This window comes from Ovis canadensis, chromosome 2, assembly GCF_042477335.2.
Source record: "Ovis canadensis isolate MfBH-ARS-UI-01 breed Bighorn chromosome 2, ARS-UI_OviCan_v2, whole genome shotgun sequence".
NCBI lineage: Eukaryota > Metazoa > Chordata > Mammalia > Artiodactyla > Bovidae > Ovis > Ovis canadensis.
The window spans coordinates 225,303,196-225,325,887 of record NC_091246.1 but is presented as its reverse complement, the minus strand read 5'-3'; the positions used below and the strand labels follow the sequence as shown (position 1 = coordinate 225,325,887).

Sequence of the window (22,692 nt, the reverse complement as noted above, 5' to 3'; positions counted from 1 at the left end):
TCAGTCGCTAAGTCGTGTCTGATTCTTTGTGACCCCAGGGACTGGAGCATGCCAGGCTTCCCAGTCCTTCACCATCCCCCGGAGTTAGCTCAAACTCATGTCTATGGAGTCAGTGATGTCATCCAACCATCTTATCCTTTGTCACACACTTCTCCTCCTGCCCTCAATCTTTCCCAGCATCAGGGTCTTTTCCAATGAGTTAGCTGTTCGCATCAGGTGGCCAAAGTATTGGTGCTTCAGCTTCAGCATCAGTCCTTCCAGTGAATATTCAGGGTTGATTTCCTTTAGGATTGACTGGTTTGATCTCCTTGCTATCCAAGGGACTCTCAAGAGTCTTCTCCAGCACCACAGTTTGAAAACATCAATTGAGAAAACTTTAAAAAGTGGAATCCAGGTTTCCCAAACTTAGAGGCCATTTCCTATACTCCTGTATGGACTTGTACTTAATTTCAGAGGAGAACCTTTGTGGCCATTCTCCCAGGTACAGTGTCCTCTGAACTGAATTTCGTCAGTCTTAGAATTGAGAGCGACTTCTGAGCTCATTTAATCTAACCTCCCAGTGGAGGAAATTTCCTCCACAGCATTCAAATCAAGAGGTTGGTCAGCCTCTGCTTAAATGCTTCTAATGATGGGAGTCTCATTACCATGTAATGCAGCCTGCTCCATTAGTGGCCAGATCCAATGGCTAGAAAGCAGATCCTATAATGAGCTGAAATCTCCTGCTATGAGACTTCATCTTTTTTTTTTTTTTTGGAGCTACCCAGGAATGGATGCTCAGTTACACTCTCAGCGTGTAAATGCCAACTCACCTGGGGAAAATGAGTCAGGGGAAGATGCTTCCAGGAGGACCAGGGCCCAAGTGGTTTAACTCCCTCTCCAGTGTTCAGTTTCTGTGATGCTGGAGGGGGCAACAGGACAGCCACCTTCAGTTTTAATAGCAGAGATCTTTTTCTGACTTGTGGTTGGGCAGTCAGTGTGATGCTTGAGGGAATGAGAGCTTTGGAATCCGACACTGCTGAGTTGAGATCCTGGTCTTTTGTGAGCAGTGTGGCTGTGAGCCTATTGCTTAACCTCTGTGAGTCTCAGTCACATCTTCTGACATCTTGAATGTAGGGTGACGTTCAAAAGCCTTGACTTTTCTGTTCATGCGAGAGGAGCTAAGGACAGGGAAGCTTGTCTTGCTGCAGTCCATGCAGTTGTAAAGAGTCAGTTATGATTGAATGACTGGACAACAAAGTGGTTGGAGGGAGGGCTGAAGCTTCACTGGAAGCCTGTCCTTCATTAAATGCCACGTGCTGACTTCCGACCTGCCCATGTCTCTCTCTCTCTCTGTAGCACTTCAGTGGGGAGTTTCCCATCCGGGGAGAGCAGCGACCAGGGCGCACGAACACCTACCCAGCCTCTGCTGGATTCTGGCTTCCGCTCCAGCAGCCTGGGCCAGCCGAGCCCTTCGGCTCAGAGAAACTACCAGAGCTCTTCTCCTCTCCCAGCCGCGGGCAGCAGCTACAGCAGCCCCGACTACTCACTGCAGCAGTTCAGCTCCCCAGAAGGCCAGGCCCGGGCTCAGTTCAGTGTGGCCGGTGTCCACACGGTGCCTGGGAGCCCCCAGGCACGGCACAGGACAGTGGGCACCAACACGCCCCCCAGCCCTGGCTTTGGCCGTCGGGCTGTGAACCCCAGCCTAGCTGCCCCCAGCAGCCCCAGTATGAGCCACCGCCAGGTGACGGGTCCGCTGGGAACCGGTTTCCATGTTAATGCGGGCTCCAGCCCACAGAGCAGCGCGGCGACCACTCCGGGAAGCCCCAGTCTGGGTCGCCACCCTGGGGCCCACCAGGTTTCCAACCTCCATGGCAACGTGGTCACCGCTCCTGGGAGCCCCAGCCTGGGCCGGCACCCCGGGGCCCACCCAGGCGCCCTGGCCTCCAATCTCCACGGCAGCGCAGTAGCCAGCCCCGGAAGCCCCAGCCTGGGCCGTCACTTGGGAGGGTCTGGATCTGTGGTTCCCGGCAGCCCCAGCTTGGACCGGCACGTTCCCTACGGTGGCTACTCCACCCCTGAGGACCGGAGACCCACGCTGTCCCGGCAGAGCAGCGCCTCGGGCTACCAGGCTCCTTCCACGCCCTCCTTCCCTGTGTCCCCCGCCTACTACCCTGGCCTGAGCAGCCCCACCACCTCCCCCTCGCCGGACTCGGCGGCTTTCCGACAAGGGAGCCCCACCCCGGCCTTGCCGGAGAAGCGGAGGATGTCCATGGGTGACCGAGCGGGCAGCCTCCCCAACTACGCCACCGTCAACGGGAAGGTGTCCTCCTCGCCAGTCGCCAGTGGCATGTCCAGTCCCAGCGGGGGCAGCACTGTGTCCTTCTCCCACACTCTGCCCGACTTCTCCAAGTACTCCATGCCAGGTGCGCCTCCTTCCCCTCCACCTCTCTTACTGGCAGATGACGCCAGGCGCTCTGTCCTGGTCTCTGTTCTGACATCTCCTTGGCAGGCAGCCTTGGGCGGCTTACTGACTTCGGGTCCTCAGGTGCGTTAGCCGTGTCACAGGAGTTGGAGTTGTGCTCAGAACCGATGTGTTGTAGTTGTGGCAGCTGTTGGGGGCAGGGATGGGGATGTGGATGTGACGATGCCTACGATGGCCCTGCTGTTCTGATTATCATCAGCATCTTCACAGCCACCACCCCTGGCTGAACACATGCTCTGTACCAGGCTCTGAGCCATGGTCTATCTTGTCAGTTCTCATGGCCACCTAGCAAAGTAGGTATTAGTACCTCCATTTTACACATGAGCAAAGTGAGGCCTGGAGAGGTTCAATCATTTGTCCAGGGTCCCACAGTTAATAAATGGTTTAGCATCCAGACCCTTATGACCCTAAAACATGTGCTCTTAAAACCCAACTGGAGCTGTCTTACTGCCTTGACTTGATAGTTTCTGTAATTTAGTGTATCCTTGAAAATATGGCTTCCAAGCCTGGACCACCCGCCCCCTGCCCCACTTTTTGCCAGCCCATAGCACTGTTCCCACCACTTTGATCCCCACTTTGCACCCATCACTAATAATAGATCTGGCAGCCAGATGAGATATGGGAAAAGGCCAAGGGTTAAGCATTTTTACTGGAGTCTCATTTCTACCAGCTCGGCTTAACAGAAGCCCACGCAGGTTTACACACTGAATTCTTCACTTATCACCAGAACTGGGCATCTTTAGCCGCCACTTAGAGGGCTTGTTATCTAAATGAAAAGGTCAAGGCTTCAGCTGATCTGCATCTTTTCAGCCAGACCTCCAGTCTGACTTTGTCCAGAGTGACCCCAGAGTCCTGGGGCATTCGAGGAAGATGTAGAATGCACCAGGCAGCCCGGGATGGGCCCCAGCTGCCGAATCTCAGTGTGCCGCTCCCAGGTCCTGCCCTGAGCCTGCCAAGTGACACTGCACGACCTTGCTTCCTGCTGCCCACCAGAGACATCTGGTTCCCAGCTCCAGCTCTTGGAGGATGCAAAACTTCTAGTAGTTGGGACATTTCCTGTTTCCCACCATCTTCCTTGCTTAAAATAGCCATGGGAGTCAACACAGGAAGGCACATGGGGCTGCAGCTGCCTCTGACAGCTCATTAGACAGGCAGCAGCAGCCCTGGGGCCTGGGACTCTGGAGCAGAGAGAGGCAGCTCGCAGAGCTGTGGGGCCCAGCTGCCTAGCCCAGAGGCCCTGCTCTGTGCACAGCTGCCAGGAAAAGGAGCTGACCTTCCCCCTGCTGTCCTCCAGAGACAGATCCCAGAAGCCTAACAGAATGTAAATAACAAGGTAAATTGACTGGACACACAGCCCAGCCCTCATCTCTGGTCTGTGCCCTGAACTTTTTATAGCACTGTGAGCACAGGGTCCTCTGCTTCAGCCCCTCCCTAGAGAAAGGAGAGGAAACCTACAGATCTGGAATATTCCTTTTTTCCCTCTTCCCCCAGCCTCCCTTTTGTTTCCTTTGCTGTCAGAAAATGAAGGAAGAGGTTGGAGAGAGTCCCACATGTCCTTATTCCCAGCCAGGAAGATATGATATAGCTGACCTGAACTGGCTGTTGTGTCTTCTTACCTGGAAACATCTAACAAAAACCTCTTATGAACCATCTATGTGACTTGGGCAAGTTGCTCCCCTTCCAGGAACCTCACATTCCTCACTTGTAAAGTTTAGCAGTTGGATATGATGCTCTCTCTCCAGAACATCCTATGAAATCATCTGTAGTCTGCAAAGGGTCTGGTGTGGGGAATGTCTACCAGAGAAGTGGGGTGCATGACACTCGGTAGACAGCTTCTTAGTTCCAGGCCAACCCTTCCCCTATTTATCCCAGGCAGGACAGGAGTGATCATTTTGTTCTAAATGAGATTTTCCATATGGGGAATGAGGAGGAGCTTGGGGAAAGTGGACAGAAATGTGTTTTTCTGCTCTCATCCTCAAGGTTGTTACGATGAAGTGGAGAAATTGAGCCCATGGAGAAAGGGACTAGAAGGTGGGAGAGAAGCTTCAGGAAGGATTTAGTCTGACTCTGCTAGAGAAAGGGCGAGGTGGGCTGGAGTAGGACTCCCGCTGGCTGGGGGAAGATGCTGTTCAGGCTTTTCAGCAGGAGGACAGCTGTGTGACCCACAGTGGCTGTTGGGAGATGGGGGAGGACGAGAAAGCAGCTTGAGGCCCCTTGCAGCAATGCTCTGATGAGGTCTGAGCAGATCATCTTCCTGTGTTAGTTTCCTAGGTCAGCCATGACAGAGGACCACAAACGTGGTGACTTAAGACAGCACAAGTCGATTCTGTCGATGTAGCTGAGCTGGGAAGGCTGGGAAGTCTAAAGTCAGGGTGTTGGCAGGACTGGCTCCATCTGGAGACCCTGAGGGAGACTCTGGTCCAGGCTTTTCTCTTTGCTCCTCATGGGGGCTGGCAGTCCTGGGGTCCCTTGGCTTGTAGACACATCTCCCCAAGTCTCTTCCTCCATCTTCCCATGATGCTGTCCCCTTTGTCTTCCTTCCTCTTTTTTTATGAGGACATAACTCATATTGGATTGGGGTCCACTCTAATCCGGCATGACTGCACTTTAACTTGGTTACATCTGCAAAGACTATTTCCAAATAAAGTTCCATTCACAGGTCCTGGGGGTTAGGATTCTATCATCTTTTTTGGGGGGACAGAGATGGAGACTCATAATACCTCCTGTCCTCTCCTTCTTTAGACAATAGTCCTGAGACGCGGGCTAAAGTGAAGTTTGTCCAAGACACTTCCAAGTATTGGTACAAGCCTGAGATCTCCAGAGAACAGGGTGAGTGCTGGGCGATACTGAAGGTCCTGGGCTCCATCCGAGGTCACACCGGCTGCTGCCCACCTTGTCTTCCCCGGGCAAGGGACATAAGCAGACTCACTCCTCTCTGCAGTGGGTGGTGGTCACAGAGAGGAACTGGCCCCAAGGTTAGACAGTAGGAGGCACCTTCCCAAGGCCAAGGGCAGGGAGCAGGAGCCGTGGTTGTAGCTGGTTCCTTGAAAGCGGCAAAGTCTTGATTTTCCAGGGCAAAATGAAGAGGCTGGCTGGATCATATGGAACCTTAGCCCTCCATCTGCATGCTGTGGGAGATTTCTGCACATTTTATGGAAAAACGTGGTTGGGGCTGTGGAGATGGAGATGAGAGGCATCAGCTTCTATGAAAAGTCCGTGTGGATGTAGGGCAGGGTGACTTCCTGCCACAGATCAGATCCAGGCTGCTGCTTGTTTCCATAAACAGTATTCTTGCAACATCCTATGCTCAGACATTCAGTCATGTCAGACTCTTTGCAACCCTATGGACTGTAGCCCACTAGGCTCCTTTGTCCATGGATTTTCCAGGCCAGAATCCTGGAGTGGGCTGCCATTTCTTCCTCCAGGGGATCTTCCCAGCCCGGGGATCGAACCCAGGTCTCCTATGTTGCAAGTGGATTCTTTACCCGCTGGGTCGTTAGGGAAGCCCCATCTATCGGCTACTCACTGTCTGGGCTGCTTCTGTGCTGTGGTGGCAGCCATGAATAGTTGCAGCCAGCACTGTGTGGCCTGCAAAGCCTGAAATATTCACTGTCTGGCTCTTTACAGAAAATTTTTTGCTGACTCTAGTGTAGGAGGACCCTTAGGAGTGTTTACATTTTAACTTTAGGGACTCTCCTCTCATCTGAGAAAGAATGAGATTCAAGGCCTGATAAGACTTAAGTGAAGTTGCTGTTGTTCAGTCACTTTGCGACATGGACTGCAGCACACTAGGCCTCCCTGTCCCTTACCATCTCCCAGACTTTGCCCAAGTTCATGTCCACTGAATTGGTGAAACCAGTGCATCAGTTTCTCATTTCCTCTTCTCTCCTGATTTAGCCATTGCCCTCCTTAAGGACCAGGAGCCAGGGGCTTTCATCATCCGTGACAGCCACTCCTTCCGAGGAGCGTATGGGCTGGCTATGAAGGTGTCTTCGCCCCCTCCGACCATCATGCAGCAGAATAAAAAAGGTAAAGCTTGTCCAGCGGGGCTCAGGACCAGGGGGTTCCCTGCAGTCTCTTTAGGTCCTGATCTGTTAGAAGGACCAGGGTTGGGGGTAGGGATGTGGGCGGTGGGCCGGGTAGGATGGGGTGTGCAGGTCTTTTAGTTCTCATGGGAGCTGGTCCCTGCTAGTTGGACTCTTCAGAAATAGGGCTCTGGCCATGTTATCGCTGTGAACCTTTCTCCATCACAGCCTCACTCCCTGGAGAAGCTGGGAAGTGGTGCTGGGAGGTGGTAGGGGGCATGCCATGAGCAGTGACCTATCCGCATTTCTTCCTCTTTGTCCCAGGGGACATGACCCACGAGCTCGTGAGGCATTTCCTGATAGAGACCGGCCCCAGAGGAGTCAAGCTCAAGGGCTGCCCCAACGAGCCAAACTTTGGTGAGCCATCCCCGCCTCCGTCCCCGCTGTCTCAGGCCTGTCCCGGCTTCCCTGATGCAGCTTCTCTTGTCGCCCTTGTCACAGACGCAGCAGGGAAATGCACTGTGACTCCCTTCCTCTGCGCTGTGGTGCCTTCCCTCTGCCAGATTCCTTTCTATTTTTGTCCTGCCCCACGGGGACCTGTTACTGTGATCAGTGGAATAACAGCTATAACAAAGGCTGCTATGTGAAAGCCATGATTCATGCTAAGTCGCTTCAGTTGTGTCCAACTCTTGTGACCCCATGGACTGTAGCCTGTCAGGCTCTTCTCTCTATGGGATTCTCCAGGCAAGAATACTGGAGTGGGCTGCACGCCTTCCTCCAGGGGATCTTCCCAACCCAGGGATCGAACCTGCGTCACTTATGTCCCCTGCATTGGCAGGCGGGTTCTTTACCACTAGTGCCACCTGGGAAGCTGAAAGCCACCTTAGGTACTTTATACCACTTCCGCTCTCCTGACCATCCTGTGCGGTAGGTGTCACGGTCCCATTTTACACACGAGGAAACTGAGGTTCGTTGGAGTTAGACTTACCAGGGACACACCTCTTATAAGTTCCTCAGTGTGGATTTGATCCCGCCATTCTCTGACACTTCTGCTACACTCTCCTGAGAAGGAGCCCTGGCAGCAGCAGGGGCATAGGAGAGATGCTGGGTGTAGCTGTCAATAAAGGAAAGCTGTAGGGTACCCTTCTGATGCCCAGAGTGAGCTTTTGGAATCGTCCCCCTTGGATCTTGCTAACCAAGAGAGGGTGAAGTTTCAGCTTTGTGGGTAGCATGAGGGAGAGGTAGTAAAGGAGTGGAAGATTATGGATGGTGGGATGGGGTGGGTGGACTGATCCTCCCAGTGCCCACAACCTGCTCCCAATAACACTGCCGCTGCCGGGCTCTGTCTCTGCAGGATCTCTGTCTGCCCTGGTCTACCAGCACTCCATCATCCCGCTGGCCCTGCCCTGCAAGCTGGTCATTCCAAACCGAGGTAGGAACCCGAGACTCCTCGCCCTCCTTGCCTCCTCTGTGTCTCAGCCCCCAGCCAGCTGCTCCAGAACGTGGGCCAGGCTTGGAGGAAACGGGTCATGCTGCCAATCTGGGGAAACTTGAAACCACTCTCTGCTTTATTTTTTCTAATAAAAAAAGAAGAGAAAGTTCACTTAAAAGCTTAATTCCAGAAACATACATAATTGACTTGCCAGATTGTTCTGGAAAATTCTCTGGAGGTTTTAAGAATTCATCCCTGTGTCCTCAGAAGTAAGCCTCATCTCAGGGGAGGCGCTAGAAGCAGGAAACAGCCACTGAGGGAGGGCTGAGTTGGGCGGAGGAGATGGGCGTCGGTGGGCAGGGTCGAGGGAAGGGGGAGGGGAAGGCAGAGGTAGGCCATGGGGCGTCCAGGTGTCTGAGTGGAGACGGAAATGCACACTCGAGGGATCGCTTAGAGGAAGAGGTGGCTGCACTGTGTGTGGCTTGGGAAGGAAACAGAAAACCTAAGATGTCCTTGAAGTTTTTGGTTTGCGTGGCCAGGAGGGATGTGGGGCTGATGGGAGGAGTCAGCTCTCTTGATTGTGGGAAGTAAACATGGAACCCAAGAGTCTCCAGACATACAGGCTGAGAACTTGAGTGACACTGGGGCTGGCGAAGGAGATTTTTAGTTTCTCTCAGAGAGGTGCCTCATCCTTGGAGGAGGGCCGACGGACACCCCAGACTCTTCAGTGACACAGCCATCCTTCGTGCAGCCCCAGGTACATGGGGCTCCCACGAGGGGAAAGGAATATGCCTGGTCACGAACTTGAGCTCCAGGAACCAGGAACTGGGGTGTCTGCTCCCCATGCTTTCTGTCCAGTAATGGAATATTCAGAATTGTGTCTGGGACTTGCTTTCAGTCTCTCTTGGAGCTCCTGGGGTTATGTCCACACTTAAAATCTCCAATATTATTTGGCAATTTCTGTGTATCAAATCCAATTCATTGAATTATTAATGATAATTGACTACTGTTATTAACTTAAAAGTTCAAATATTGTTTAAATAGCTCCATTAACCACATGATTTAGACACTAATTAAATTGTATTTCTAAGGAATTTACCAAAGTAACCTAACAATTATATAACTGCTATTTATTTACATCATATAAACCAGTGGTTCTCATAATACGGTCCCCAGAGAAGCAGCATCAGCACCCCTGGGAACTTGTTTAAAAATGTAGATATTCTCGAGCTCCAGCTAATTAGAAACTCTGGGGTGGGGCCCAGAAATGCATGTTTTAACAAACCTGTATACCAAAGTCTAGGAAATGCTGGCATAAATTGCGTGCTAAGTTGCTTCAGTTGTGTTGGACTCTTTGCAGCCCTATGGACTGTAGCCCACCAGGCTCCTCTGTGTATGGGATTCTCCAGGCAAGAATACTGGAGTGGGTTGCCATGCCCTCCTCCACGGAATCTTCGTGACCCAGGGCTTGAACTCCCATCTCTTATGCCTCCTGCATTGGCAGGCAGGTTCTTTACCACTAGCACCACCGTGCTCAGCTCTTATTACTGTTGGAATTATAGTTGTGCTGTCTTGTGGTTTAATGAATTAGAGTGTTTACTAGTCTACACAGACACATGTTGATGCAAAACAACCATATCAATGGCCACTTGAAGGCTTGCTTTTTGTTAATTAGGGACTAACACCGTTTATGGAGCATCTCAAAAATCCAATGAGTGGGTATTCTCATCTTCACCTCTGTTTTGTAGATAGCTGATAATTGCCTGAACCTGGTTCTGTGGGACCCCAGAGCTCCCAACCAGGGTACTGAATTCTTAGAGCAATTGCTGCACGTTCAAACTGGACACACGTGCCGACTGGCAAGGCTGGTTATGAGAAGCAGTATCTGTTGCGCGAAGTATTTGCAGAGCTAGCCTGAGGCTTGGCCAACCCTGTGCTTCTTTCCAGCTCTGGGGTTTTAATTACCAGCTGAATTAAATTTTTGTCTCAGACCCCACAGATGAATCGAAAGATAGCTCGGGCCCTGCCAATTCAACCAGTGACCTGCTGAAGCAAGGGGCAGGTGAGTGAGCACCCCAGACGGGATCCCTGCCCAGACCTTTCCTCCCCCTGGTCCTGGACCCTCCTGCAGGTGAAGGCTGGATGTCTCTCCCAGACCCAGAGGTCACCAGGCAGACCACATTTCTGTGTGCGATGCCTTGGTCCAAGGCTGGCCTGAAATTCATCTGCTGCCTTCTCCCTGAAAAGAGGACCTGGGGATGGCCCCCACCCACTCCGGCCCCCATGACTCCTCCTTGGGTGGGTGTTTTCCCAGCCTGCAACGTGCTCTTCGTCAACTCTGTGGACATGGAGTCACTCACTGGGCCACAGGCCATCTCCAAAGCCACTTCTGAGACCCTGGCTGCTGACCCCACACCAGCTGCCACCATTGTTCACTTCAAAGTTTCTGCCCAGGGAATTACATTGACTGACAACCAGAGAAAGTAAGACTCTTCTACTTGCTTCTGTATTGGGCAACCCCACTGCCTTGTGACCCATCTATCCACACATGTACCAACTGCTCACCAGCTGATTCATCCCTTCTGCCTATCTAACCACCCACCCATCCACTTACCCATCCACTCATCCACCCATCCGTCTGTCTGCCCGCCCATCCATCCACTCGCTCACCCACTCACTAACTGATCTATCCATTTCTGCATCCGTTCATCCTGCCTCCATCTTCCCCACCCATTTTCCCCTCATCATTTTTCTCCCTCTGTCCATTCGTCCGTCTGTTCATCCATTCACCCATCCATTCTTCCTTCCTTCTACAAACATGCCTGCATTGGCTGTATAGCTATAAACACAACTGGTAAAAGTCCCTGCTTTCTGGAGCAGAGACCTTTTCTCTCATGTTTTTGCCCCAGGTCCTTTTCTTCCTCCTCCGGGGTCCCCCCATTTCTCGTTCCTCAAGGCCAGTTTCTTCCTTCTTTTCCTAGTCTCTAGCGTTTGGGACACGTTTCTATGACACATCTCTCTGTCCCTGTGCATTGCTTTATGTCCCCAAGGGGAGTCGCCCAGGCCATCGTGCTCATCAGGGAGAGGTTGTGTCGACCTGTGACAGCCACAGGTGGTGGCCTGGCCTGCAGTGGGGGGTGGGGAAGAGCAGTCAGTTCTGCGCTTACTGTTTTTCTGTTGCGTGTGCCACAGGCTCTTCTTCAGGCGACACTACCCCCTCAACACTGTGACCTTCTGTGACCTGGATCCACAGGAGAGGAAGTAAGTCTCTTGTGGACACTGGCCCTCCCAGCCATCTCTCCAACCCTGGGAGTCTGTGTGTGTGCGCATCCGTGTGTGTGCACGTGTGAGTGTGTGCACATGTGTGGGTATGCACTCGTGTGTGCTGCAAGTGTGAGGGTGTGCATTCTTGTCTCAGTTTGGAGATCTGCCCATGTCTGTGGGACCGTGAGTGGCGTGGCTGTGTTGGCGTCTTTTCACATTTCCCCCCACAAATTTGAAGGCCCTCCTGGGGACTCAAATGCCTGCTTCCACCCCGCTGACTTGGAGCCGCCTCCCTCTCCGTGCTGGGGACAGCTCCCTGGGAAGCGGGCCTCAGTGCTCGCTCCATCGCTCCACGTGAACACCCTCCCTGTGTCGTCTTTAGGGACCCTGGTCCCCGGCACCGGGGCTCCCTCTTTCCCAGGGGTCTGGGCGCTGGGGCTGGGCTCTGAGGGGGATGTGGTGGTTTACGCTGTGTCCTCTTTCTCTCCCTAGGTGGACGAAGACGGAGGGAGGTGCCCCTGCCAAGTAAGTGTCCTTCTCCCGGACTCGGCTGGCTGGTTGTTGTGCTCCCTGGCTCAGGGGGCGGTGGGTGTGGGAGCAGGTTAAACTCCAGGACCAGGGGGCAAGCAAAAGATGGCTCTGGAGAAAAGCTGGCCCAGGCAGCCAGGTTTGTGTCCTCCTGCCTGGGGCTGAAGGCCCAGCCTCCCGCCTTGTCCCCGTCCTGCTCCCAGAACCAGACCATCAGGGGCTGAGGAAGGGAATCGAAAACCCAGAGTTTTATTGGGAGGTGACGGCAGTGGGGCAGGGGTTGTTTAAATGAACTCTTCTGCCGCAATCCTGGCTTCCTTGACTCCCATTCCCGCTTTCCTGGTGGACTCGGCCTCCTCATTGGACCGCACGAGTCCGGGAGGTCTGAATTCCTTCCAGAATTCCAGGGATAGCCTTGTGGCCCTTTGGTTAATTTTCCATCCATTTCAGCATTTGTAAGTGCTTCCAGGGAACTCAGCCCTAGGAAAATTCAGGCCAGCTCTGCCCTTGGGTGCCTGACGTTGGCGCGGTAGATGAGAGAAGCGTATAAACAGGCTAAGGTGCTGCGGCGATTTTCAAACCCTAGGTTCCTTGGGTGTAACTGGGCTGCTTGAGGGGAGGAAAAACCCTGCTGTGATTTATGGTTATTTATCAGCATGAATCAGAGTTTTTCTCAGTAAAACAAAACAAAACATGGAAATAAGCTGGCTACTAAAGCTGACATAAGACTCAAAGAGGTCTATAATTCCACCTTGTACTTTGTCAGGCATATCCAGACAGCCCCATTTTTCCTGATCGATTTTATCATAGGTCCATGTTACGCTGTTGAATTGTTACATCTACTGTCATAAATACTGTTGTCGCCTTTACATATCCAGACTGCATATGAGATTGGCTTTAGAGAAGGGAAACTTTCACTGTTGAAAAAAGAAAATTACAACCACTGCTGAATGAAGCGTGTCAGGAGGGGACAGCTCACATCTGTGGTATCATGAGGCAGAGTGCTTCCAGGCAGGGAGAGATTTGGGGAAAAGTGGTAGTAGCTTGGTCGTGTCCGACTCTGTGAGACCCTATGGACTGTGCCCTGCCAGGTTCCTCTGTCCATGGGATTCTCCAGCAAGAATACTGGAGTGGGTTGCCATGCTCGCCTCCAGGGGATCTTCCCAACCCAGGGACTGAACTCATGTCTCTTATATCTCCTGCCTCCTGTATTGGCAGATGGGTTCTTTTACCACCAGCGCCATCTGGGGAAAGAACCTGTATTTAAAAACAGGTCTTATAAGACAGGTGGAAATGGGTGCAGCAGGTAGGAGAGAGCTGATTTCATGGGGATGGGAAAGGGAAGCCACCAGACTGCGGGCTCCTGAGGGCAGGACTGTGTCTACTGCATAAAGAAAGAAATGAAAAGATGGAGGCAGAGAGATGGAGAGTGAGGAGGAGGCCCAGTGAGGCCACCATGGTCCGGTTGAGTAGAACTGACCAGCATTGGCACGATGAATCTCCCTCTGGGGGTGTCCAGAGGGGCTGTGAGGGATGGAGGAAACCTCTCCTGGCCCATGGTCACATACAGCTGCAAGGAGGCCCCGGTGTCCAGTTCCTCTTGAAGCTTGCCACCCTTCTGTCTCATCCGCCTCTGAGACTCTCAGAGTTATTAGGGTCTCTGAGTCCCTTCTGCCAGTAAGGAGGCCAGAGCTCTCTGTTTCAAGGGTCTTATCCTTACTCACCGCCAGGCCCTGCGAGTGGGAGATGGGTCAGGGACTGAAGCAGGTTGGTCCCAGGTCTGGAAATTACTTATTTAAAAGCAGGTTTTGTGTGGAGCTTCCTTATGACTCACCCTGGCTGAGGTCCAGGAGAGCTCAGGGCTGGACCAGGGTGAGGCCAGTGAGATGCCCCAGGCCCCGCATTTAAGGAGGTGCTTCCTCTCGGGTGCTTGTCATGCTCCTCTCTGCCCTTGGGGCTGAGGTTTCTTGCCTGCATCCACTCCTCCAAGCAGAGAAAGAGCTTGGCCTACAGTTGAGCTGGCCCAGGGACCTATGGAGCTTAAATAAACACCAGGGGAGGGCAGGCAGGCAGTGTTCAGGCCTGAGAGGTTGACTGGCTCTCATCTTGGCAGAAGCGAGCTGGGGTTGGCTTGCTGTCATGCGGGCAGCTCGGAGCCCTCTGTCCTCGGCTCCCTCCACTGCACTGAGGACGCCCCCCACCCCCCAACTCCTGCAAGGCTGGGGAAGAGGCTCTGGGTGTGGTCCACAGGCCCAACCTTCCCTGCCTCCTGTGCAGAGCTGAGCTGAGCTGACTGGGTCGATTCAACCCCTGAAACACATTTGGGAAGAGCAAAGCTGTGGGAAGCCCCGTGTGTGTGTATGTGTGTGTGTACACGTGCATGTGTGCACGGGATGGCAAGCCAGACCCAGCCTGGCTAATTTTAGCTGCTGTGTCCAGTCCTGGGCGAGGGGTTTCCATTGGAATCCCCAGCTGTCCTGATTTCCCCATCCAGCTCGAATTAGCAACGTGCCGACTGGGAGGGGACTTGAGCTCACATTCTGTTCTCTGCGCTCATATTTTTAACTCTGTTTTGCAAAGAGAGAATGCTCGGTCACTCCAGTCCCAGTGTGGGGAGTCGGGGTGTGGGAACAGGTGTGGGGGCCCGCCCCCTTCCCATTCTCTAGAGCACAGGAAAAGTGTGTGTGTGTGTGTGTGTGTGTGTGTGTACGTGTGTATATGTGGTGGGGGACAGTGGCCTCTGGTCCTTTGGTCTCCCCAACCCTGTGTGGTGTCTGAGGACGAGCCCTTTGACAGGCAGATGGCGTTTTGTTTATGTGTTGTGTGTAAGAACAGTCGGCCAGGGGTGTGGCAGGGCCGGGCCGGGAGAAGCTGGTTGAGGAATGTTCCGTTTTATTTTTGGCGTCATCCCCACCTTGCTGTCTGATTGCTCGTTTGCCTCCAGCGCCTCTTCCTTCTTGCCTACCCCCCGCCAGGGGGAATTTCTGCTGGAACAAGTGACGTGCCATCTCCAGTGCTGGTTCCTTGCTGGTGAAGGGAAGAGAGGGTTTCTCGTGTGCATCACCCTCAGTGCCCAGTGCTCGGGGAGGTGGGGAAAGACGGGGAAGGGAGCGAAGAGGAGCCTGCTCCCCCGGGTGCCTCGCCAAGGCCCGGGGCTCCTCCTGCTCCCCACTCACGCCTGTCACCTGTCTCCTGCCCCTGCAGGCTCTTCGGTTTTGTGGCCCGGAAACAAGGGAGCGCCACGGACAACGCCTGCCACCTCTTTGCTGAGCTTGACCCCAGCCAGCCGGCCTCCGCCATCGTCAGCTTTGTCTCCAAGGTCATGCTGAGTGCCAGCCAGAGGAGATGAGCCCCCGCCGGCCTTGCCAGGGGCCAGGGCCGCTGGGATGGGGCGTGTGGGGAGGGGACCTATAAATCCCGACCATCCTTGAATCCAGAAGGAGGACTTGGGGCCATTTTGGAGAAGGAGAGAAGAAAGTGTCATGTGGGGAGAGGGAAGTGAATTGAGCAGGGAAGGGGAGAGAGAGAGGAAGAAAGAAAGAGATGGAGGAGAATAACTCAGATACCCCTGGGGAGACAGATACTGCGAAACCCCCAGAGCCTCCAAAACTCACCAGGTCCACCAAAGTCCCCCTCCACCCTCTGATGGAGCTCCTCGGGGGGCGACAGGACTGATCTCCTTGGAGACCCACGTTTTGAATGAAAATGGAAAAGCTCTTCCTCCCTAACCCAACTGCTTTACAAGGAGAAATCCCGTGGAGAATCTTTCTCTGGCCACCTCTGGGGTAGATCACCAAACCAAAAAGAGCCTGCATGGGACGTCCGATGGCAGAACTTTTGCTTCTGAAAGTATCTCAGACCCCAGGCACCTAAGGTCTCTCTGCTCTGCCTCCGATGTACAGTTTGTGGGTGTGCTTAGGGGTGTATATATGGCCACGCCCACATCCTCACTCACTGATTTCTGTTTGCCTCTCAGCTAGAATTATAAACAGGTGTACTTGTCCCCTGTGTTTGCACACACGTGCACACCGTCCAAAGAAAGAAAGAGTCGGGGGTGGGGTAACAGGGCAGCAAGGAGGAGGCGTAAGTCCCCTTCCCTTCAGGCACCCTGCATTGTAGATAATGGAATTTCCTGGTCCCTGCACCTGCCCTAACAGCCTTCAGGGCTGCCAGCTCCTTCTCCTCAGCAGAGACCCCCACGGAGTGGGGTCCTTCCTTCTGACCTACCGGCACCTGGAGGCTGGGGCGATGGTTTGAGAAGATGAGGACAGATGTGTCCAGGGCTTTGGGGAAGAGACCCCTCAGGAAGGGTGGCTGCCCAGCTTGGGGAGCCTTTCCTGAGGTGTGTGGCCCAGCCTCGGGGCAGATAGGGGGCTCCCTTTGCTCCCAGTCCTCAGCCCCTTCTTGGCTTTTGTGTCCCAAATCAGCCATTCTCAGATGTGCCCCGTGTTCAGGATGCCTTTAGGGTGCTGGGGATCGAGCCTTCCTGCCCTGTTCTGTCCTGTGGGATCCCCGTGTTGGGGCTCATCCCGGGACCTGCTTCTAGAAGCCCTGCTTGGCAAGACCCAGGGGAGACCCCTGTAGTTCCTGTGCCCCCCTCTGTAAGGGTTTGGGGGTCTAATTTTGCTGGGCTGTCCAGGGGAGCTGGCCAGAGCTCTGGGGGCTGCTCGCTGCATACCGCATGGCCTGCTCTGATACCAAAGCCTTGCTCCCCACCCTTCTCCCTTGTTTCTCCTCCAAAGCCCAGCTGCCATGGACCAGACGGCAGAAGGCACACATTTAGGTCAAAGTGCTAAGAGTCCAGCTGGGCAACTGGGAATCCCCTGACCACCACCCAAGCACTCTAAGCCGTATGGAAAAATCCACCAGGACTCCATCCTTGAGTAGCTTCTTAAGCCTCTGGGTTCCCTAGAGAGAGGCACTGTACTGATATATAAATATATATAATATATATGTGAGACATACTGACAGAATCTGTAAGCTAATAAAATATAAGAAAAGGTTAAAAAAAAAGAATAGGCAAGTTGACAAGAAGTATTTATTATTCTCCCATACTGCTTTGTTGCCTCCCCAGCATAATCTAATCCCCATCCCTCTCTGTACTCTAAGCGAAGCCTGAAAGGTCAGGACCTTCATCCTTGGAGCAATCAGGGGTCTCCTGGACCAGGCCTTGGCCTTCCCTAGACTCTGATGGGGGCTCAGCGGAGAGGGGGTGCACATGTTTCACCCCCTTCATCCCTTCTCATTTTTGGCAAGCCCAGGCCCGGCTGTCAGACCCCAGAGACGCCGGGGGAGCTGCCCACCTCCTTGCAGGCCTTGCAAGGGCAGGTGCGTGAGCCTGCGGGGACACGGGTGCGCGTGGTGGGCGTGGGTGACGTGTGCGTCTTGTAGTTTTTCTTTTCCAAGAAGCTGTATCTGTGTGGCCGTTCTGTTTCAGGGAGTTGGAAAGGAGAGCGTCTGAAGATGGCGGGGAGCACTCCCCCCCACTTTCCAAAGATGGAAACCTTGTTCTTGGTGACCGAGGTTCATCCCAGGGGCTCCTCCCCCTGAGGCCTTCAAGCCAGACACCCCGATTTCCCCTCTTTCATCCCCTACCTAACCCCAACTCTCTTCCCAGACAGAAGAGAATATCCCCACCTACTTCCTTTGTAAATCTCCCACTGGACTGCCCGGGGACTGTTTCCTCCTGGTCTGGATGGCCGGGGGAGCGTCAGACTCCTCACACGCGCTTTTCCACCGCCCACCAGCAGCCCACCACCAGGCACGACCAGCCAGACCCCACCCTACTCAGGCCTGAACCATGTGCGACTCTGGGAAGGCCCCAGGAGATGCTCGAAAGCTGATCCACCCCCTGCCCCACATGCTTCTGGAAGGAGCCAGTTTCCTAGCCTGTGGCCTGTCCAGAAGAACGATGGGGAAGGGTTACCCCAATCTCCACCGCAGCCTCATCTGTGGGTCAGACAGCGCTTGGGAAGACACTGTAACCCTCCGTGTCTCACAGGTTAGGCCCGTGCGCCCTGCACATGTGCACACGTGCACACAACACGCACACGCGCACACACACACACACACACACACACCATAGCATTGCAGTATGTTCTTGCCAAAGATTTCCTTTAAAAGAAAGCACTTTTAATGACTATTGTTATTATTGTGTAAATGTTTATCCTTTTTTCTCCCCACTCCTCCCCCTCAATCTTCCTTGCTGTTTATTGTTGAATCTGTTCGTCAGCCAGGAGAGCGCCTCTTCTGGTCTTGAAAGTGGGCTGGGGAGAGGGGGATGGGAAAGGGGCTGGGAGGCGTAGGCAGGAGGCCCTGGTCAGCTTGGGAGGCAGGGATGGAGACCCCAGGCAGGCTCGGGCTGCAGCCCCAGGCCCAACCTGCATCTTGCTGTGCAGTCAGGCCCCTGAGGCAGTATGCCATAGCTGCCCTGTATGGTGTCTGGTGGGCGAGGGGGTGGGGCAGGGAAGTGACAGCCCTCCTGTTCAGCAGGGACAGAGGCCCAGCCAGGTTCAGGCGGCCCTTCCCAGATGGAGCCAGAGGGGAGGACTGGGCATGGGAATGGGGGAGAGGTGACCTCAGAGGGGAAGTGGCTGCTGGATGGAGCCCCAGGAGTGAGCGATGCCCCTGCCCTGCAATCGTGGTGTTCTGGCTGCCCCGCCTCCAGCCAGGTGTTCCAGGGACAAAGACTTTGTGTCCTAGATTTGGGAAAGGCCCTTTGACCCAGGGCCTCATTGGCAGTTCTCCCACATCAGTTCCAGATGCTTGTGGACTGCCAGGATTCCTTCTCCCCTGGCAGGGTTTGGAGGGATCCCTGGGTGTGTCAGAGACAGACAGGATAGGTGGGGGCCCTGTGGTTGCATGACTATAAGGGGGAGCTGGTGGAACAGATGTGATTCTCTGAAAGGGGGTCCCCGAAGGGAGATGAGCTGGGCATTCTTCTGCCCACTCAGATGGGCCGAGCAGAGGTTGGGCAGACCCCCTACACCACCAGGGGTCTGTGGACGAGTCTGTGCCTAGACCACCGTCTCTGCTCCCTTTTCCTGCACTGTCACCAGCCCTGTCCCCTGGGCCCTCTCCCCGGCTTTGGCCTTTTCCAGCTTCAGAGTCTGGGGGAATCAAGGGGGCCAATGTCTTTTCTAAGGGCGTCCCGCTGCTTCTATCTACATCTCCCCAGCCTTGGGGTCCTGGGAGAGGCTGTGGGGGCAGCATCCCGGGGCCACTCTTCACCCGGGTCCAGGCCCTGGCATCCTGAGACTGGAGTGCCCTGGCCAGTGGTAACACAGAAAGTGTGCGCACGTGTGTGCAAGTGTGGGTGTGTGTGTGTGCGCGTATTTTGCTTGTCTCTTTAGGGAACTTAGGAGTTGGGTTGGAGGTGGTGGGCAATGGGATGTCAAGTTCACTATCACCCGGTGGCGAGAGGAATCGGGAGGCGAGAGGAATCGGGAGGCGAGGCTTGTAGGGTCCCCCGACCGGGGGACTCTCAGTGTCAGTGGCGATGGGGATCAGCCACACAGCGGTGCGCCTCTGTCCTCGGATGGCCGAAATGTTGGAGGGCCTCTGTCTACTTCCCACACCTGGGCGCTTCCCAGCGGCAAGGTTAACTGTAGAAGGACAGCCCACTTTTGTTTCTAATCAGTGTTCGGCAGCCAGAGACTCTCCCGTGTGCCCACGTGTGGTTCGTGTCTGTGAGAGAGAGCACGTGTGTGCGGGCATGCTGCTTCCCCACCTCCCTCCTCTCTGACATGCCGTTCAAAACAGATGTAAGGAATTCCTTACCCCCACTCCTGCCCCTGCCTCCCAGACCCTCTGCGGGAAAAACCCAGCATCCTCCCGTCCCCCTGGCTGTGTATTTATATGGATGGAAATATACTTTCTATTTTGTATCTTTGTGCCTGTAACCTCTGTCACCTTGTATAAACCCTGATGTACGCTACTTATCCTGGATATGAATGTATTGTACACTGAAGCTGTTTCACTCCTGTACAGCTGCTCTATTTCTTTGCGATCCATTGTATGGCTTTATAAATGATAAAGTGAAAGAAAAATCTGTGTGTTGTTAACTAGCTCTGTTGTTGGGAAAGGGGCTCTGTTGCGCTTCCAGTGGGCAAGAGTGTCCCACCCAGGCTCCGGGCCTGTGGTGGGCTTCAGGGATTCTGCTGGGGGACGACTCACCCCAAGTTCTCCCAAAACTTCCCCACCAGCCAGGTCTTGGGTCTGATTACAATGAGTTTTTCAGACTCTTAGCTAGAAGAGAAACTCAACTCAAATTGATTTAAGGGGAAAAAGGTGTTAGCCGGCACGCATGATCAGGAAGTCCAAGCACAGCTGAATCCGGGTGCTCAGATGGTAGGAGCAGGAATTTGTTTCCAAATTTGGCTTAATTCTCAGGCAACCTCTGTCTCAGGAGTGGCACCATCAGATGCTCTAGAATATGGCCCCTTGAGGTCCCAGGCTTTCATCCTACCAATGAAAAGAGAGCTCTTTTCTCCCAGTGTTTTCAACGACAACTTGGGACATATGTTCACTGGCTTATAGACCCTGATTGGGTCACGTAGCTAGTTCTGAACCAACCTCTCCGACTGGGTCTGGGTCGTTTGACTGTCTCAGGAGCCTTCTGAACCACTGGGGCTGAGAACGGGGCAGTGTTGGTCCCTGAAGGGGCAAGGTTTATCAGAGGATGGGGGAACAGAGGCTGCTAGGAAAACCTCTGGCTGCCAACTAGACAGCAGGTGTGTATCTCACTTGGACACCCAGCCTTGTGGTCCTGGGTAAATTCTCTGCAATTCGTAAGGTTTGCAGTGCGGCGTGCTAGCACGGTGCAGCGCTCCTTGGGAGATCTCAGAGACTCTTACAGAACATCAACTGCAGGTCCCTGTTGAGTTGATTTGAGCTTGGATGAGCTGATTTGGGTGAGTGTGTGCTGAGACCCCCGTGTGGCCAGCACAGTGAGGACCACGACACATGGCAGCCTTCTCAAACTCTTTGGTCTAAGGACTTCTTGACATTAAAAAAAATTACTGAGGAGGACTTGCCCGGTGGCTCACTGGTCAAGAATCCACCTGCCAATGCAGGAGACACAGGCTTGATTCCTGGTCCAGGGAGATTCCACATGCTGTGGGGTAACTAAGCCCACACGCCCCAACTACTGAGCCCACGTGCCTTAGAGCCTGTGTTCTGCCACAAGAGAAGCCACTGCAATGAGAATCTCTCTCACTGCAGCTAGAGAGTAGCTCCAACTTGCTGCAACCAGAGAAAGCCCGTGTGCAGCAGTGAAGACCCAGTGCGGCCATAAATAAATGAACAATTAAAAAAAGAATCGCTGAGGACCTCAAAGAGCTTTTGTTCACATGGATTATCTCTTTCTATAGTTGCCATATTATGAGTTAAAACTGAAAACATTTAAAAATGTTTATTCACTTCCACAGCAATATTAAACTCACCACACGTTCACATAAACAACATTTTTATGAAAAATGATATTCTCTAAAACTAAAAGGAGTTGACTGAGAAAGAAGACACTGTTTAGCATTTCTGAAAAGCCTCTTTCATGCCCAGCTTAGCAGAAGCCAGCTGGACTCTCCTATCCACTCCTGTACTCCCTGTGTTGTGATGTTACACATTCGCTCCTCTGGAAAACTCCACCATACACTCGTGGGGAAAGGAGAGTGAAAAAGACAAGCAACAACTCAGTATTATTAAGAAATTACCTTTGATAGTTTTGACTTCAGAATACCTCTGAAAGGGTCTCAGGGGATCTCTGAGGTCCCAGACTAGATTTCGAGAACTGCCGGTCTCAGGGGCGAGGACATGTGGGCACACAGATACCCCACCCGTGACAGATGATTAGCACGCACTGAACCCTACCCTGTGCTAGGCTTCATCCCGTCTCGTCTTCACAAAGGACCCACGTGGCAGGAGTTGTCACACTCATGCGCCAAACAAGGAAACTGAGGCTGTGAGAGGTCACATAGCTTCTAACTGGGCAGAGCTGATGCTTGTCACTACTGGGGACAGCCAGTATTTAGCACAGCTGTGAAGTGCTAAGCACTGTGTGTATTTTCTCACAGGCACACACCGAGTGAGATAAGGGCTGTGTCCTTGTCTGCACTTTACAGAGAAAGAAACAGGTTCATGGGGGTTCAGAGAATGCTCAAAACCATAACGCTGCCAAGTGGCAGAGCCAGGTTAAGAGCCCAGGGAGCTGACTTCCTAGCTCACACCTCTTCCTCTTCCCACGGTTCTTATCAGAAGGAAAAGATGGAGAAGACGGACTGATGAGCAACGGGCAGGCAGGAGGGCACACTGATGGCATTGCTCAGGCAGGAGGAGGCCAAGGGCTGGGCAGTTGCGGTGGCTTCCTGGGGAGTGGCCCAGGGCTCCTGTTGTATGATGGAGGGCACCTTCTGAGGCTACCCAGCTGTGGAGCCATGTGGGTGCCCGAGGCTGGGCCTGGTACAGGGGACGAGAACCAGGCTTGTGCGCCTGGCTGAGCTAGCCTGGCTGGGAGGGACCTAAACAGTGAAGCAGGGTGGGGCCAGCTGCGCTCTTGGTGCCCTGAGGAGAGCAAAGGGCTGCAGCTGAGGGAGGGGTGGGGAGGTGGCTGCTTGTGACTCACGTTAGTACATGGAAAACCTAAAGGACTTTCTCGCTTCTTTTTTTTAATTAAAAAATTTTTTTTGAACTTTTAATTTTGTATCGGGATAGCTGATTCACAATGTTGTGATAGTTTCAAGTGAACAGCCAAGGGACTCAGCCATACAAATACATGTATCCATTCTCTCCCCAACCCCGCTCCCATCCAGGCTGCCGTGCAACATGGAGCAGAATTCTAAAAATCTTCTCATTTCTTGTAAAAAGTGTAGCCCCCGCTCTGTCAGCTTAAGCATCGGCCAGGAGTTTATTAGAAGGGTGGGAGCTCTTAGTCCCACCTCAGACCTGCGGACCAGAATCTTCATGTTAAGAAGACCCCCAGGAAGCCT

The 22,692-nt window shown here is 53.5% G+C and overlaps 1 protein-coding gene across 6 annotated transcripts in view; it reads left to right on the top strand.

Moving 5' to 3' along the window:
• Positions 1-19,760, top strand: part of TNS1 (tensin 1) — a 245,106-nt gene extending 225,346 nt beyond the window's left edge. For all 6 annotated transcript variants that reach the window (XM_069578283.1, XM_069578284.1, XM_069578285.1 and 3 more), the window contains 10 exons: positions 1,336-2,402; positions 5,204-5,290; positions 6,359-6,490; positions 6,811-6,903; positions 7,841-7,918; positions 9,909-9,980; positions 10,233-10,401; positions 11,111-11,179; positions 11,675-11,707; positions 14,915-19,760. In XM_069578283.1, the coding sequence (XP_069434384.1) occupies positions 1,336-2,402; positions 5,204-5,290; positions 6,359-6,490; positions 6,811-6,903; positions 7,841-7,918; positions 9,909-9,980; positions 10,233-10,401; positions 11,111-11,179; positions 11,675-11,707; positions 14,915-15,059 (1,945 nt within the window). In that variant the 3' untranslated portion in view covers positions 15,060-19,760. The remainder of the gene's footprint in view (positions 1-1,335; positions 2,403-5,203; positions 5,291-6,358; positions 6,491-6,810; positions 6,904-7,840; positions 7,919-9,908; positions 9,981-10,232; positions 10,402-11,110; positions 11,180-11,674; positions 11,708-14,914) is intronic.
• Positions 19,761-22,692: the final 2,932 nt, after the last annotated feature.